Source organism: Chelonia mydas, chromosome 3, assembly GCF_015237465.2.
Source record: "Chelonia mydas isolate rCheMyd1 chromosome 3, rCheMyd1.pri.v2, whole genome shotgun sequence".
NCBI lineage: Eukaryota > Metazoa > Chordata > Testudines > Cheloniidae > Chelonia > Chelonia mydas.
This window is the reverse complement of record NC_057851.1, coordinates 36,824,651-36,842,014: the sequence shown is the minus strand read 5'-3', so window position 1 is coordinate 36,842,014 and position 17,364 is coordinate 36,824,651. Positions and strand designations below refer to the sequence as shown.

The window sequence follows — 17,364 nt, the reverse complement described above, 5'->3', positions numbered from 1 at the left end:
TGCGCCCTTACGTTTCGCTCCTATCCTGCTGGGGTGCTCAGTTCCCTTCCACAGCCCGGGGTAGCACGCCTATGGGTGGGAAGGGGTGTCTGTTGTGGGAAATAGGTGACTATGTTAAACGGGGCCTGGGAAGAGGGTGAAGCAGAAGAAATATCTTTCTGTCAGCATTACAGTTATTCAGTACCTCTGGCTATGTCTACATTGCAGTATAAAACACTAGGGTTATTTGGAGCCCAGTCAGCAGACCCATGTGAGGGAACTCTGGACTTGAGCGTCTACATTGCATTTTAATCCTAGGTTACAAATTTTCTGTTCTGTGGTGGAATCTAGGGCTTTAGGCATCCATGCTGTAGTGCACCCAGACCTGAGTCGAAGTAAACCTGGCCAGGAGTTGATAGCAGCTGCCTCCCACTCCCCATGTCAACTCTGTAGTCCTAGAAGTGTGGTCCTGTTGGGATCCAGGAAGTGGGCGGGCAGAAGCTAAAGGATCTCCCCACAGCTTAAGGGGAGGATCTATAGGTCCGGGATTCCAAATGTTTGTGGGGGACAGCTAAAGATATAACAGGAATGGGAGTGAGGTCACTGGGCTAAACAAGGGGAACCTGTTGGGGACACCAAGCAGAAAACCCACCGCTCTTTTAAGGTGTCAAGGGAGCCAGCAGATGCTGCCCAGAGGAACTCTGCCCCGATGTGTGAATGGATTGAGCAGTGGAAAATAGTATATCTAAAAGGAGCCAGAATAGGGGCTGCAATCTGACGCACGCCAGATATACATGCACCAGCGTCTCCCTCATGCGCAAAAGGGACAGGTGTCTGGGGCGGGTGTGAACTGCGCCAAGTACACGCCCATGTAAGGAATAGGAAGCGCTTACCTGGGGCAGCTTCCATTTAGTGCAAGGGGTGCAGGTGAATATGTGGGCAGGAGGGCGCAGGAGCTCCCCATTTGGTGCTCAGGGTGGGGGTGGGGATGTGGGGGGGGTGCAGGAATCAGGGCATGGGGCTTGGGGGGTATGTGTGGGGGGTGCAGGAGTCAGGAGATGGGGTGTGGGGGGTTGGGTATGTGTGGAGGTGCAGGAGTCAGGGCTGGGGTCGTGGGGGGTGCAGGAGTCAGGGCAGAGGGCTGGAGTGTGTGAGGGGGGTGCAGGAGTCAGGGCAGGGTGTGTGAGGGGTGCAGGGGTCAGGGCTGGGGTTGGAGGGTGCAGGAGTCAGGGCAGAGGGTTGGGTGTGTGGGAGGGGGGTGCAGGGGTCAGGGCTGGGGAGGTGGGCTGGAGTTGTGGGGGTTCTCCCAGCCCCCTGTTCTGAGCCGTTCACAGCAGGGGGCTGGAGAAGGGATTCCACCCCCGTTCCCAAGGCCCTGCCCCCGCCTCTTCTCCACTTCCTCCTCTCTCTCCCCAGTACACAGCTGAACGGGGGCAGGGAGAGAGAGTGAGAGGAGGAGGGACGAGTATGCTGCACGTTGAGGGAAGAGGCGGGAGTTTGGCTGCTGGCTGCTGTGGAGCAGCAGGACACAGCCTGGGGTGCGCAGCACCACCAAGCTTCTGCTCCTGCGGGAGAGAGCAGAGGTGGAGAAGAGAGGCCGGGCCAGGGCTTAGTGGTAGCCAGTGCAGAGTTCGTGTGTAAACTTTGTAGGAAAACAGGCATTGCCATACTGTATCAGACCAAGGGTCCATCTAAGCAGATGTTACATAGTGGTCAAAGGCAAAATTCATGGAACAGTTGTTACCAGAAGATTTTAATTCAATTATATTAAGCCAAGTACACTACCTAAAATAATATTTCTAATTTACAACCTTAATTTCCAATTTACCTAAACCGGTAACCAGCCCGCCCTAAAGGAATTGCCAGGGAAGCAAGTTAACCTTGCTGACCCTTGAAAGAACACGGATACAGCCCTCCAATCAAGAATAGACAAGCAAGCAGTAAATCTTCAAAAACAAAGTCTTATTTATTGAGAGAAAATTAGGTGGTTATAGTATGTTCAATTAAAGCAGAAAGGAAAAGGGAAAAAATACAATGTATAAGAGGTAATAAGGCACAATTGGATTACTCTTTGAGATCATACTTTTAACTGGTACAAGAGACTACAGACTAAGACAAATACAATGTTGTGATATTTGCACACACTGAACTTTTTATACATATGCATAAGGCCTCTAATAAAAAAAAATTGGACTTATTACAAAGTACCATACAAGTCCCTCATGCATATGCATAAAACAGCACTACAATATAGCATTAAAGAAAACTGAATTAACAGTTACCATTCTGTGAGCAGTGGTCGGCCTCTCACAGAATGGGGTTGAGTAAGTCACACTTAAAAGCAGGCATCCAGCTTTATTGACATATGCACACAAAGTTATTCTTTAAAATTGATAGAAAATCAAACTTACAGCTCTTGTATAATTCCTCTGTCTTGTCTGGGTCAAGAGTCAGCAACCTTTCAAAAAAGAAGAGCCATTTTTTGTTTTTGTCTTTGACCAAAATATTTCAAGAGCCACATGAGATGCAAGGCTACTTGTAGAGTTAGAATTTATCAACTAATAATAATTGAACATATTAAAGTTATTACTACTCACCAATACTTTTAATGTGACTTCTGCTGTTGGACATCTTTAGAGAGTTGCTCAATGTTCGGTGAATATTCTGTAATTTTCATTTTCAAGCAGAACTCAAAACTAATATCTTGCAGTTGGCTCCTCAGTTTATTTTTGATGAAATTCATGTTGGAAAACACTTGTTCACAGAAGTACATTGAACCGAAGATTGAGAGAAGCCCAAATATGTATTTCTTCAGATGACTGTACGATCTGGTAGACAATTCCAAACATTGAAGTGCAATGGAAGTCGTTGAACATTTAGGTTGGATATTAGGAAAAACTTTTTCACTAGGAGGGTGGTGAAACACTGGAATGCGTTACCTAGGGAGGTGGTGGAATCTCCTTCCTTAGAAGTTTTTAAGGTCAGGCTTGACAAAGCCCTGGCTGGGATGATTTAATTGGGATCGGTCCTGCTTTGAGCATGGGGTTGGACTAGATGACCTCCTGTGGTCCCTTCCAACTCTGATATTCTATGATTCTATCTGGTCTTGCCGTTTAAGGTCGTCCATTTCAGACCACTTGTGTTGTAGCCCTAGGGTGGATTTCTGCCTTTCCAGATTTTCAAGTTCAGTGATAAGATCTTTCAATTTTGAATTCCATAAATCCTTGTCTTGCATGTCTGCTACTTGAGTCGATCTGTTCCTACAAATTTAATGCAGAAGTGTCAGCTTCAAGCGGTTTCAACAGAAATGACAAAGTGGCCTTTTCCCTTCTGAACTCATGAAATCGGTCAGAAAATGCAGCTTGCATTTTGATGACTGTTTCTGCAAGGAACCTAATGTCAAAGTCACAGTCATTTGTTTGTATTGCTTCAGTGTTGGGAAATGCACTAACATGCCAGTCTCAATGTTCCTTGCGAACAAAGACAGCTTTCATTCAAATGAAAGAACTTCTTTCAGAAGCGAAATTGCAGTATTTCCTTTTCCCTATGTAGCTTCCGATTCAACACGTTTAAAAGAGAAGGTAAATCCACCATGAAACTGAATTTCTGCAGCCACTGAGGATCTTTTAGCGCTGTATATTTAAGGCCCTTTTCTCGGAGGAACACCCTAATTTCCTCAAGACATGACACAAACCTCACCAGGACTGTGCCTCTGGAAAGCCATCTTACCTTGATATACATGAGAAGATCAGAATATTGGCTGTTAACTTCTCAAAGAAACTCACAAAACTGCCGATGATTATTTTGTTAATGATCTGCATGACCATTTCCATTACTTTTAAGATTTCCTCTGGAAAAGTTTGTGCACACAGCGCCTCTTGGTGGGTTATGCAGTGAAATGAAATTACATCGTGCTCCATACTTTTTTTAAGTAAAGAAATGAAATCTTCATGCACCGTGCTCCATCTGTAGCAATAGAAATTATTCTGTTTATGTCAATATATTTTTGTTTCAGATGTTCAGTGACAGCAGATGCAATATCTTTGCTCCGAGTTTGTCCTTTGAGTCTTCTTGAGGACCTTGATCTTTAACGTATCTGCCGAGTAAGGCAACCTGAGTGATGTCATCCACATCGCATGTCTCATCGCAGGGAATAGAAAAACCTGGTGCTGATCAAATGTCACTAACCTGTTGGCTGGGTACGTCTGTTGCCATCTTAATAGTTCTGTCCTTTACAGTCTTCGCAGATAATGGCATTTCTCTGATTTTCTTAACTATTTCATCTTTGTTTTTAAAATCACCAAAGAGGTGCTCAGGTGTTTTAATGAAACATTCTTTCACATATTCTCCATCTCTGAATGGCTTCCCTCTTCTGACGATTTCTTGAGATGCCACGAAATTAGCAGTAGTGGTTCTGCTTGCCGCCTTCATCCATTTAGCAAACGTACATCTTGTTTACTCTGCTTTGCATCGGAGCTCCTCTACTGCTTTTTTCCTCACATCTCCAGCTGGATAGCAAACGTCCAATCTTTCTTTTCAAAATGTCTTTCTAGGTTTGATTTCTTATTGTTGGATAATTTCTTGTTGCAAATGAGGCACAGTGGGAGTCCAGCTGAACTCGCTATACAAGCGTAAGACTCAGTCCAATCATTTTGAAATTCTCGATCTTCGTCTTCTAGCTTTCTCTTTTGGGTTGTCATTTTTTTGATTAAAGGTATTTATCTGATATATTTTATTTCTGACCTTAGATGTTTTCAAACTGTTGGACACTGGAACATATTAGTAAAGACAGAGCACGTCCGCTTCCTTTCCCTGTAGCCTGACGCTTTCCACAGCTCCCATTGGCCAGGAATGTCAGCAAAATGTCTCGTGGCCCGCAGTCAGATTACCCTGATGGGCACCGTGCACCCTGCGGGCCGCAGGTTGCCCACCACTGCTCTATGCCTTATAACAATAGAACAACTAAACGTGAAAATATATCAGTTAAACATTTAATACTAAATACTTAATACTAAGCATCCAACAAGTGCTGATCAGGCAATTATTAGATGGGTAGGGGGAAGATCTCACTCAGACCACAAACATCCAACTTCATTTACACTCGGCACCCATACACTCTGGGATGCTAAGATAAAAGACTTACAGAAGCCTTCTTAAAAGTCCCTCTGAGTTGTCTTACAAGGGTCCTTCAGCTATGTCAGTAGCTAGAGATCGCCGTTCATAGGGGGTGAATCACAGATGATAGTGGCTGCGTTGGGTGGCCGCTTGCTCCTGCTGAGGTGAAGTTTCTCCTCAGATGGCAGATATGGAAGCCCGATTGGTAGCTGCTGTGGTGGCCTCCTGTTGGTGGAGTGGCAGAAATGGCCGTTGTCAGGGCAATCTCAGAACCTTATGTGGACTGCTGCTGCTTCTGTAAGAGCTGCTTGAGAACAATGCTCGTGAGCATGTGCTGTGAAGCTGCTATAGAAACTAGGGTAGAAGGGCCATTAACTACTTATAAAAGCCGTTGGTTGTGGCTTGTAATGTTGCTGCCGTAATATCTGCCTTGAGAGTGATGGCGGCTAGTGAGCATTGTCAATGCTGTGAGTGAGTGCTGTCGATGCTCATGATCGTAGGTAGCTAGCTACTCTGCTTCTGCAAGGCAATAGTTAGCTTTCTTACCCATGGTTCTGCTGGCATGGTTGCCGCAACTCTGTGAGTGTCTTCTTCCTTCCATGTGTCCTGCAGCGTTCTGTTCTCCTTCAGGTCCCTGTCCCCTACAAGATTTTAGCCTGCTGGTTGTCACCTTTTGTCATAAATATAAAGGGAAGGGTAAACCCCTTTAAAATCCCTCCTGGCGAGAGGAAAGATTCTCTCACCTGTAAAGGGTTAAGAAGCTAAAGGTAACCTCACTGGCACCTGACCGAAATGACCAATGAGGAGACAAGATACTTTCAAAAGCTGGGAGGAGGGAGAAAAACAAAGGGTCTGTGTCTGTCTGTGTGATGCTTTTGCCAGGGACAGAACAGGAATGGAGTCTTAGAACTTAGTAAGTAATCTAGCTAGGTATGTGCTAGATTATGATTTCTTTAAATGGCTGAGAAAATAGCTGTGCTGAATAGAATGAATATTTCTGTCTGTGTGTCTTTTTTGTAACTTAAGGTTTTGCCTAGATGGATTCTCTGTGTTTTGAATCTAATTACCCTGTAAGGTATTCACCATCCTGCTTTTACAGAGGTGATTCTTTTTTACTTCTATTAAAAGTCTTCTTGTAAGGAAACTGAATGCTTTTTCATTGTTTTAAGATCCAAGGGTTTGGGTCTGTGTTCACCTATGCAAATTGGTGAGGATTTTTACCAAACCTTCCCCAGGAAGTGGGGTGCAAGGGTTGGGAGGATTTTTGGGGGGAAAGACGTTTCCAAACTACGTTTTTTCAGGAACCCAGATAAAGTTTGGTGGTGGCAGTGGAAGTCCAAGGGCAAAGGGTAAAATAGTTTGTACCTTGGGGAAGTTTTAACCTAAGCTGGTAAAAGTAAGCTTAGGAGCTTTTCATGCAGGTCCCCACATCTGTACCCTAGAGTTCAGAGTGGGGAAGGAACCTTGACACCTTTCTATATAATTTCAGCTCATTAGCTATTAATTTATTATACTAATTTAGCCAGTGAGCTTCCAGTAATTTGCATATGCTAATTTATGCCACATGTACTGACGTGATACTCAAGTTCAGCCAATCAGCTTCCAGATATTAGGATATGTTATTAGTAATTAGCGTATGCTAATTAGTCACATGCACAGACTTCTATGGGCTGAATGTATTCCTCTGGGGTTTTTCAGCTGACCTTTAGATGACCCCTAGCTACTTCCTGTCTGGAAGTCCCATTTGTTTCTATGTGCTACAGTGTATTTCTATGGGATACAATACCTTGCCTTGATTGCATCATCCCTATTCATTTCTATGGGCTCCCATACATTCCCATGGGATTTCCCATTACATAACCCCTATAGCTGCCATCATTGTATTTTCTAATTTAAACTATTCTTAATTTTTATTTAATTAAAGATTTATTTCTAAAACTAATTATTATTCTAAGCATGACAAAGGATCCTGATATTATCACCACCCATTTTATGTTCAGTTAAGCAGTTTATAATTTTTCCAATTTTAAACCCCTTTCCGAGGTTTTTCTGCAAATTCCCAGTTTGAATTGTAAGGCATTTCAGGCAACTGAGGCAGAACCGCTGGTCACAGACCAGGTAAACTTTCCAGGAACTCCTCTAAATCTCATTCTATCCAGGTAGAGGGAATGGAAGGTGGATACCAATCTTCCTCATCCCACATCTCGTTCCATACTCCTTCGCTCTGCATTTTTCCTAACTTATCTTTTGCCTGTCTCTATAACAAGAGAGATATTATTGTAACTATTTTTGGTCTCCCTTCCACTTTTTTTAATTGTGATGAATGGAACCATTTAGAAGCTTTCTTTTCCCCTTGTCAAATATCTAACTGATACACTGTGGGACTTGCTTTATTTACTATTCTTATTGGTCCTTCCCATATAGGGCTAAGCACATGATCTTTTTCTTTAAATTGCCTGTATATGACCTTGTCCCGTATCTGCTGTTCCTGAGGGTGCAAGATTGGTCCCATCTTCTTATCCATTTGTTGAGCATTTGCTTTAAGTGCTATTCCCATCTGTGTATGCATTTCAGCAATGGATTTCAATAATTGCATCCATTGGTCTGTTATCACCAAAGTACACTGCCATTATCCAGATTTAACCCTTTACCCCATATTATGCCTTTTCCTTATTTGGCTATTCAACTACACCCTGTTGGTCCTGGTAAGGGGAAGTTATGGGGACTCAGAATACCCCAACTGTTACCTTAAAGATTTTAGATGCCAATTAAATTACCCACAAATTTGTCTGACAAAGGGTAAACAAGGTTGTGGTCCGCTCTAAAGGAATTGCTAGGGTTTTCCCAAGGGGCTTGTCTCTGACCCGCAGAGTGCTCCCCAGAGCAACCTAGTCTTGCTGACCCCTGAAAGGACACAGATACCACCTTCTGCTCAAGGATTGACACACACAAACAGAAATTCTTTAAAAACGAAAATAATCATTTATTAAGGGGATTAGGTAGTTACATAAAAACAATAGGAAATTAGTAAAGCAAGAATTACAGTTTAAAAATAAAACAGTGCATCAAATAACTGACACAGACTGTATAATCTGTCACAAGGTAATCATTCACTTAACACTATCAGTCACATTTAACATCTAACACTAACAATAAACATTTACCATTTGACATTTAAACATTCTGTAGGCGCTGGCCAAGTGGCTACCAAATTAGTAGGGAAGATCTCACTCAGACCACTGGCATCCAACTTTATTTACAAGCAAAACCCACATTCCTTAACAATAGATGAAAAATTACACTTCTATTATTCTTCAGTATCTCTTGAATCTTCAAGGTCCTTCAGCTCTGTCTCAGTGCTGTTCCTCTCAGGTGAGACACGATACTAAAGCTTACTCTGGCAGGCAGCTCAGGGAGCGACTAGTCCTCCAGCATCAGTTATAGAGCTGATGCTGGTGGAGGCCGTTGGCTTGGTTGTTACAGCAGCTGTCGCCAGGACAACCTCAGGGTTCTCTTGCTGCTGCTGCGGCTGCTGCTTCCTGAGGCTTCTTGCAGGCAGTGTCTTTCTGGAACCCCAAAACAACCCCCTCCCAAAGCCTCACAAGACTGCACCCAAAGCTGACTAGGAACCCTTTTCTTCCAAAGTAGGAGTCTTGCAGTTTCTGTTCTTCTTGAAGGTCTCGAACCACTACAAGTTCAGCCTACTTGCCTGTCACCTTATGTACAATTTCAGCCTACCCAGCTTGTCTCTGATTGGTCATCTCTGAGTGATATAAAGTTTTCTCAGCCTCTGATTGGTTGCTCTTTCAATGGGGTGACATTCTCTCAGCCATTCTCTCAGCATAGATGGTGTTCTCTTCTATAGTTCTGGTCAAGGGTGGGGACCCAGGCAGAGACAGATGCATCCTGGAAGTGAATGCCTGGCTGTTAGGTTACTTGGTGGGTTCATACGCATGACTGGAATATTGGTATAGAAAGGTACAGCTTGCTCAGGAAGGACAGGCAGGGAAAAAAGGGAGGAGGTGTTGCCCTATATATTAAAAATGTATACACTTGGACTGAGGTGAGATGGAAATAGGAGACAGACTAGATGAAAGTCTCTGGGTAAGGCTGAAAGGGGTAAAAACCCAGGGTGATATCATGGTAGGGGTCTAATACAGACCACCTGATCAGGAAGAAGAGGTGGATGAGGCTTTTTTAAAACAATTAACACGATCATCCAAATCACAAGACTTGGTGGTGAGGGGGACTTCAACTACTCAGACAGAGCACAGCCAGGCACAGATTATCCAACAAGTTCTTGGGATGTATTGGAGACAATTTTTATTTCAGAAGATGGAGAAAGCTACTAGGGGAAAAGGCTGTTCTAGATTTGATTTTGACAAATAGGGAGGAACTGGTTGAGAATTTGAAAGTGGAAGGCAGCTTGGGTGAAAGTGATCATGAAATGGAAGAGTTAATGATTCTAAGAAATGGTAGGAGGGAGAACAGCAAAATAAAGACAATGGATTTCAAGAACAGAGACTTTAGCAAACACAGGGAATTGGTGGGTAAGATCCCATGGGAAGCAAGTCTGGAGAAAAACAGTTGATGACAGTGGCAGTTTTTCAAAGAGACATTATTAAGGGCATAAGAGCAAACTATCCCACTATGTAGGTAAGATAGGAAGTATGGCAAAAGATCACCCTAGCTTAACCAGGAGATCTTCAATGATCTAAAAATCAAAAAAGAGTCCTACAAAAAGTAGAAACTAGGTCAAATTACAAAGGATGAGCGCTGGAATAAATTGCTAGGGAGGTTGTGGAGTCTCCATCATTGGAGATATTTAAGAGCAGGTTAGACAAACACTTGTCAGGGATGGTTTAGATAATACTTAGTCCTGCTTTGAGTGCAGGGGACTGGACTAGATGACCTTCCAGTTCTATGATTCCATGATCTTTGGAGTGTTGGGGAGCCGTAGATGTGATTTTTTGACTTCATGACTTGCCAGTCTTCATAAAAGTTCTTCAGTGGGCAACCCATTAATCTGATCCCTAGGCTCATATTGTGACACTTTTTTCCAAAGCCAATTTCTACCTAAATCAAAAGTTTTCTTTTTCTCATGAGCAACAAGCTTTTTACTTTTCTTTTACTCTATTCTTTGTTCTCCTCTGCTTAAGTTATGCTGTCCCATTCTTTTATCTCCTTTTCCCTGTAGGCCATTATTGGATAATGTTACTACAGATACTCTGTGTTTTTCTTTGGGGATGGGAAAGTTTCACTTTGTATTTTATATAACCTTTTTGCCTTTTCAATTTCATGTAATGAGGTAAGTTCAGGGTGGTCAGAGACCATAACCAGTCTCAAAATCTGATTGAGTCCGAGCAACAAGGCTCTTTTGAATTGTATGGCATCATAATGGGGTTAGCCCAGAATGTTTGTTCTGGCCTTTCCCCTGGTTGTTGTCTTTCCTTATGGAACCACACAACTGGGTCTTCATTAGGGAGAAGAATTTCAGTATTTCTTCCTCTATTACATTTCTATCTCTTTGTTCTCTACCCTGGATTTTGCAAGGAAGTTCAGCAAAGTCTTCTGAGCTAATACATTCTTTTATCGAAGCTCAGAAGTTTCTTCCTGTTAACCCATGCATCCCTAATGCTTTGGCTAAGTACCTGACTATGGTATTCTTATTTAGAAAACCCATGGATTTCCGTAAGGCCTTACTTTGTTCTGGGGTATAGGATCTTTCCTCTGTTTGCTCTTCTCATCCTGCCTCATTGCCATGTGCAGTAGTTTTAGTAACAATAGTTGTAACTATTGGGGCCATAGAAGGCGGCTTTTGTAATTCTTTCAGTTCTTTGCTTAGTGGACCATAAGGTCCTGAGGGAAACTCTTCTGAATTGTTGTAAGAGGGAGAATCAAAACCCTCTTCATCTGATTCTGTTTCGTCGCTGATCCACTGGTTACTACCAGACTTTATTGCTGCTTTTACCCCTCTATTCACTCTTAATTCCTCTTTTAATGTTTGTTTTTTACGTGCCTCATGAGTCTCTTCCCCTTTTTCTCCTGCATCTAAGAGAACAGCTCTCACTGTGACCTGCCTATTTGTTGCCTTTTGTTTCCATTCCCTCATTTCTTGAATAATTTTTTCCTGTTCCTTCTTTCCTTTGTTTAATTTGTTTTGGAAACTAATGATCTGGACAGTTTGTGTCAACATAGTTGCTCTTAAGATTTCTTAGACTAATTAATTCTTTAACTTTTGTTTCTTCTCTTTTCCTTGCTGTGACAGTTTGCACCCCTCCATCTGGGGTGCCACCTGATATACTGGAGTCCCACTGAGCCTGCCCGTTCCACCAGCCTGGGCTTCCTCAACCTATCCGTCAGTTCCAGAGCAGCTCTATGCCTGGCCTGTTCTGCCTCCATTTCTTTGTCAGCCTCTAGCTGTCCCAGTTCCATGGCTCTCTGGGGGGTTGCTTTTTTCTTATCAATTTCCATCTGTTTTAATTCCATCTGTCTCTTATGCATCTTTTTGTTTTCTTCTTCTTGCAACCTGTGGAGCTCCAACTTTTTGGTAGCTTCACTTATTGTCTTACTTTTTTTGTCCCTACTTCCCTTGCCCGAAATAAGCAAACAGAAAATAAACCAGTAACCACTTTTTTCTCTAGCCAACACTCTTAAAATTCACTTAAAATCACCACCAGGGTCTCAGAGCATCAAGCTGTGCACATTACCCTGCTTGCTCCGCCACTGTGATGTTGGACCCCCCCCATCCAGGATGCTACTGTTATACTGGGGTCCCATTGAGCCCACCCATTCCATCAGCCTGGGCTTTCTCACTCTCTCCTTGCTGTGCCAGGTCCTCAAGCCTTCTCTAGCACACACACAGGAGTAGTATATGGCTCGATAGCATTCATCACCATGCATTTTTGACAGGTTTCCACGCCCCCTTTGGGACTTATTTTCCGCCCTCCAACCCTGTTTCCGTTGGTGCCGAAGTTTGGCGCCATTGGCCATTTTGAAAAAAAAATGTTCTTGTATTTGAATGGGGGAGTATTGTGTGTGTTTGTGCTTGGATACATTTAGAGAAAAAGGTCGAAAGACTAGAGTGAGAGAGTTTAAGATGATAAAAGAAAGTCTGGGTAAGGTTTAGAGGAAAAAAAGGAAAGAAAGGTTATTTGGGGAGGTAGAGAAAGGAGAGAGGATTGTAAAGAGAGAAAAAAATAAAGCAGTAAGAGAGTCTGTGTTACTGAACACATGCAGAGTGAAACATCCTACCCCAGCGACTGGTGGTAGTGAAATGATAGCTGTTCTGGGTGGTGCTCCTGGGGAGCTAGTCCCTCCTTTCAGTGGATCAATCTGTAGCTATTTTACAGCTAGGTCACAGAATGCACTTGTTGAACCTATTCTGTAGTCCCAAAATTTTAAACCAGAGCCTTTTAGAAATGGACTAGTGCGGGGCGGGTTATTTGAAAAACTCTAACCAATGAGCATTTGGCCATGTGTATAAAGCCACATATTTTGGGAGCAGGGCTTTAAAACTGGGAGCCTAGACACAAAGACATGTCCATGTACAAGACACCTACAGAAGCCAAGAAGCCAGAATTGCCCCTGGGTGCACCAGTTCGTGTTCAGAAGAGAAGACCCTTTTACGCTTATTTTGCTAATGAGGCGGGACCATTACTGAACCCCGTATTTCATCCTGAAATTGAACCTAAGAAACAGGAAGACTTTATGGAGCCACAACCATTTGTAAAAGAAAAAAAGGATAAAGTGCGAAAAAATTTGTTGTCGGCTTTGGAGGAAGCCGACTCGAAGGCAGAGGTAAGACCTTTTTTATAACAAATTAATGAAAAATTACAAATATTTTATAAATATTGATGGTTAAATATTTTTATTTTTTATAGGTAGGAATGGAAGAAGAACCTGTATACGAGGACATGGCAACTGAGGGACCGTTGGAGGATAGTGATGTCGAAAACCAACCGATAAACCCCAAATCATGGAAAGACGGCGACGTTGTTACTGGCAAAGCAACAGAAGTGCATGATGAGGTAAAAACAGCTTAAATTATTTGAAAGAAAATAAAATATATCTATGTAAGCCACCAGTTAAGCGCCACTATATGGTTGTGCTTAATAATAGATTGCTGAAACGATGACCGACGGAGCCCCCGCCTGTGGTGATTCAGAAACAAACGACACAGCCTGGGGGTGCAGCGAGTGGTTGTCAAATGTAGACCCAAAAGAACATGATGAGGTAAAAGCTACTTAGAGAATCTTGAAAGAAATATAAATATAAGCATATATGTAAGGGGGCGTTAAACACAGCTATATGTTTGTGTTTAATAACAGGAAGGTGCCATGGGTCCGACGATGCGTCTGCCGGGGATGATGATTCAGAATCAGACGAGGGTAGATTGAGGTAGCACAATAAACTGTAGGTCTTTTTTTATTTTTAAAAGATTGCAACAAAGAATTTAATACACGTTTTTCTCTGTTTTTGACAGACATCTTCAGAGGATGAAGAGGATAAAGAGAGGTGGCCCTTGAGAAGAATAACCATGATATGCACCTGTTGTTTTTGCATGAAGCAAGATTGTAAAAAAAAGTCTGTAAAAAGTAAGGAGGGTGACCAGCAGAGCTGCGAAGATGATGTTATGGCCGATATTATTAGGGCCGTTGTAGTAAAAACCATTTACCACTGCTTGCAAAAACAACTTCTGGAAAACTGTGCAGCCTGCGTGGTAGGCGAGCCCAACTCATTTAGTCACCCTTGTATCTTTTGGGGTCGCTCAGAAGTATTTCACCAGATTAGACATATTTCTTCCAAACTGAATGTGACCCAGCTTCTAAATGTAATTATAGCTGAAGGCTACGAACTGAAAAAGCTTAACATGACCACTGAAACTGTAACTGAAGTTGTTAAAATGATCAGGGAGGTTGCAGAGACATCTGACCCGGTGGTCTTGCTGGTAGACCTGTCAAACGAGGTGGCAGCCAAAATTGGCCGATCAGTGTGTAGCAGGATTCGTAAAATGGATTGTAAAACTTTTTACATGCCAGCTCCTCACCCTAAAGGTTAAAAAAAAATAGTGATTAAGATGTATTGTAAAATTAAAAAAAAGTTTGTATAACCATTTTCTATATTACTTTCCTTATGCATTAAATAAATGTGTATAGTCGTACCGTATATTACTTTGCTGCTGCATTAAAAGCTTGTCTTTTTTTTTAAAGTAAAATGTGTATAGCCTCTTCTGTATTAAATAAAAACAAAAGCAAAAACTGGATCTTGTGTATACATGTGTTTTAAAGTAAGATGGGTTAGACATGGCGAGGTTGCTAAAGAAAATGTATTACTCTCCCGGAAAAGTTGGAAGTTTGGGGGGTGTAACACCCTTATTTCAGGCCGCTAAAAGACACTGCTAAAAGACAAAGCAGGTTGCCGCGTGGCTTGCGGATAAAGAGGCTTACGCTTTACATAAATTGGCAATGCTTACATTTAAAAGAAAAAACGGTTGTGTCTGATGTGGACGCATAATGGCGGGCGTATTTGGTTGACATGGCCTCCTGTTCTAATCACAACGATGGTCATAAATATATTTTAACAGTGATAGATATTTTGTCTAAATACGCTTGGGCGGTAACCCTAAAGAATAAGACCGGGGAAGAAGTGGCAAAGGCGTTTAAAGCTATTTTTACACATTTTTGCCTCAAAAATTATAAACAGACCGAGGAAAAGAGTTTTTAAACAAAGCTTTAAAAACTTTGTTTAAGCAACATGGGATACACCGTTTTGTAACCAATAATGAAGTCAAGGCAAGGGTCATGGAAAAGTTTAACAGAACTTTAAAATCAAAGATGTGGAGGTATATTTTATTTTTGCTACATCGATGTGCTGCAGGCCTTCATAGATGGTTACAACAGAAGTTATCACAGAACTATTAGAGGATGCCCGATCGACGTGACACACTCTAACGCACTGAGCGTGTGGAAAACCGGCTACGGGTTTTAAATAAAAGCGCCACATGTGATTTTTAAGAAAGGGGATCACATAAGGGTATCTAAAACGAAGGGTACTTTTGAAAAAGGATATCAGCAAACCTTTACTGATGAAATATGTTTCATGAAATTGTGTCAGGGGTTTTATTACGAGGACAGAGGCTTGTGTACGCATTATAAGATTACGGAGAGGAGGAAGTCGCAGGTTCATTTTACCCCGAAGAATTACAAAAAGTAAACCCTAACCAGGACCGCATTTACAGGGTAGGAAAGTTTTTAGCGAAAAAAGGTTGGGGAAGGAACGAGAATTTTTTTGTGAAACGGAAAGGATGGCCTAAAATATTTAACAGTTGTGTTAAAGCGTCTCAAGTGCAAGACCTCTAATAAAGTAGGGGGGAAATGACTGAACGGAGACTTTACCTTACCTTACCAAGCAACGCCTCTGCGGGGGCTTTTCCTCAAAATACTAGTTCCAATTTTACAATACAACTAGCCAAGCCTTTAAATTTGATAGGTTATTGGGATGTTGCTTTATCGGAAATTCATTATTGTCACTCGTGAAACACACTCTTTTACGACGCACCATTTATATTAGCATTGAAAAAAGAAATTCAGTCCTACAACATAGACGCCAGCTATTATTCAAGCATTCATCATTTAATAGAGAACATTAAGCATATCGACAAAGATACCGAAAAACTGAAGGTCAACTTAATTTACAACTCGGTGACTAGAAGGGTTCGGTTAAAACCAAACGATGAAAATTACTTTTTTTCCACACTGGGAGAATTGGCAGCAATATTGGGAACGATTCTGGATTATCCATGTAGGGTAGCACCATACCCCTTAGACATTATGGGAGGGTTTAACTCTTTATATGTGTACACGGACATAGTGGAACATCAGTTAGTGGGGGACTACTACGTGCCGCTGTTGCGCTGCATCCCCATCCGCGGTAGCGCTGCATTCCCATCCGCGGTAGCAACAACAAATTTATTACCATCACGTATGACAAACTGCATTACGTCCCCGTGAGTAAACAGCATATCGGTACCATTACTATTGAAATAAAGACGGATCAAAATAAACACGTTTCATTTAGTTTTGGGAAGGTGATTGTTTAACTACATTTGTGCCCCAAGAAAATGAAAGAATGGTGACTATGAAAAAATACGGGGATCTCATTTAGTGTAGGAACTACTACAAGGCCCAGGCTGGTTATTCCTTACCGGGATTTCAAGGATTACCCGTCACGTACAGGGCTGGTTTAGGAGGGATATTTTGCAGTCTTTTTAGAAAAGCCATGCTGCTTTTGAGAAGCGGTTTTGAAATTAATAAACCCCACATGAAAACAGCCACAAAAAATATAACCAGAGAAGTAGTGAACCACGTGTCTAGCACCATTATAAACAAAATAGGAGCGCACAAGCCACAGGAAGGTTCTGGTTTAGTCATGATGAGGAGAAAGAGAGCAGCATCGTGCCAGCCGTTTAAAGGGCCTCCTAGGCCCCTTAAAAAAAAAGCTGTCAGAAGACTCCTCAGTCATAAAACTAAAAGGTGCCCTAAGAAGAGGAAATGATGTATCGCCCGTGGTAAAAGGGATATATTTTAAAATGGCTTTTATTCATTGTGGCTCTGACGAATGCACCAATTCGGAACTGGATTTATTTCAAATAGCCCCCATACAAACCAGTATTGAGAATAGCTTTTATGTAGAGGTGCCGCCTTTGGCTGCTTTAACGGTGAATGCCCCTCTAGAATTTTTTATTTCGGGACACGGGGATCATTACTTAGATCTTAACAACACATTGCTGTATGTGTGCTGTAAGGTGGTAAAAGAAGATGGGTCAGACATTGATGACGACGCCAGGGTTGCCCTAACAAACTATTCCATAGCCACCCTTTTTAATCAGCTGGATGTCACTCTAGGCGACCGGCTTATCAGCCAGAGCAACAATTGTTACCCTTACGGAGCCTTGATAGAGCTGATTCTGAACTACAGCCATGACACCCTTGCAACGCAGTTTTCGACAGGAGGTTTTCATAAAGACATGGCGGGGACCCATGAAAGCACCCTTTTGGTCGGTGCGACTAATGAGGGGTTTATACATAGGGCCAGACTAACGGCTGGCAGCAGGAAGCTGAATTTGTTGGGGCCTCTACACAGCGATTTGTTTTTTCAAGAAAAACTATTGCTGAACGGTGTGGACTTGAAAATTAAACTGACGCGCAGCAAAGATGGTTTTTGCCTCATGAGCGGGAATGCCAACCAGAATTATAAAATTCACATTAT

General features: G+C 42.3%; 1 protein-coding gene and 1 long non-coding RNA gene across 5 annotated transcripts; both read left to right on the top strand.

The window, feature by feature from the left end:
• The first annotated feature begins 128 nt into the window (after positions 1–128).
• On the top strand, positions 129–5,486 carry LOC122465327. The gene is made up of 3 exons (XR_006290075.1): positions 129–850; positions 3,995–4,178; positions 4,728–5,486. It is a non-coding gene; the product is annotated as an uncharacterized LOC122465327 (long non-coding RNA).
• A 6,256-nt stretch (positions 5,487–11,742) lies between these two features.
• On the top strand, positions 11,743–14,351 carry LOC122465326. Of its 4 annotated transcripts, none has more exons than XM_043544347.1 (5): positions 11,743–12,894; positions 12,978–13,124; positions 13,216–13,329; positions 13,425–13,484; positions 13,580–14,351. In XM_043544347.1, the coding sequence occupies exons 1-5, from the start codon at positions 12,634–12,636 to the stop codon at positions 14,153–14,155; spliced, it is 1,158 nt and encodes a 385-aa protein (XP_043400282.1). In that variant the 5' UTR covers positions 11,743–12,633; the 3' UTR covers positions 14,156–14,351. The 4 variants fall into 4 exon arrangements, with proteins under 4 accessions (XP_043400282.1, XP_043400285.1, XP_043400283.1 ...); XM_043544350.1 differs by having other exon boundaries at positions 13,425–13,494; positions 13,580–13,721; XM_043544348.1 differs by lacking the exon at positions 13,216–13,329.
• The last annotated feature ends 3,013 nt before the right edge of the window (positions 14,352–17,364 follow it).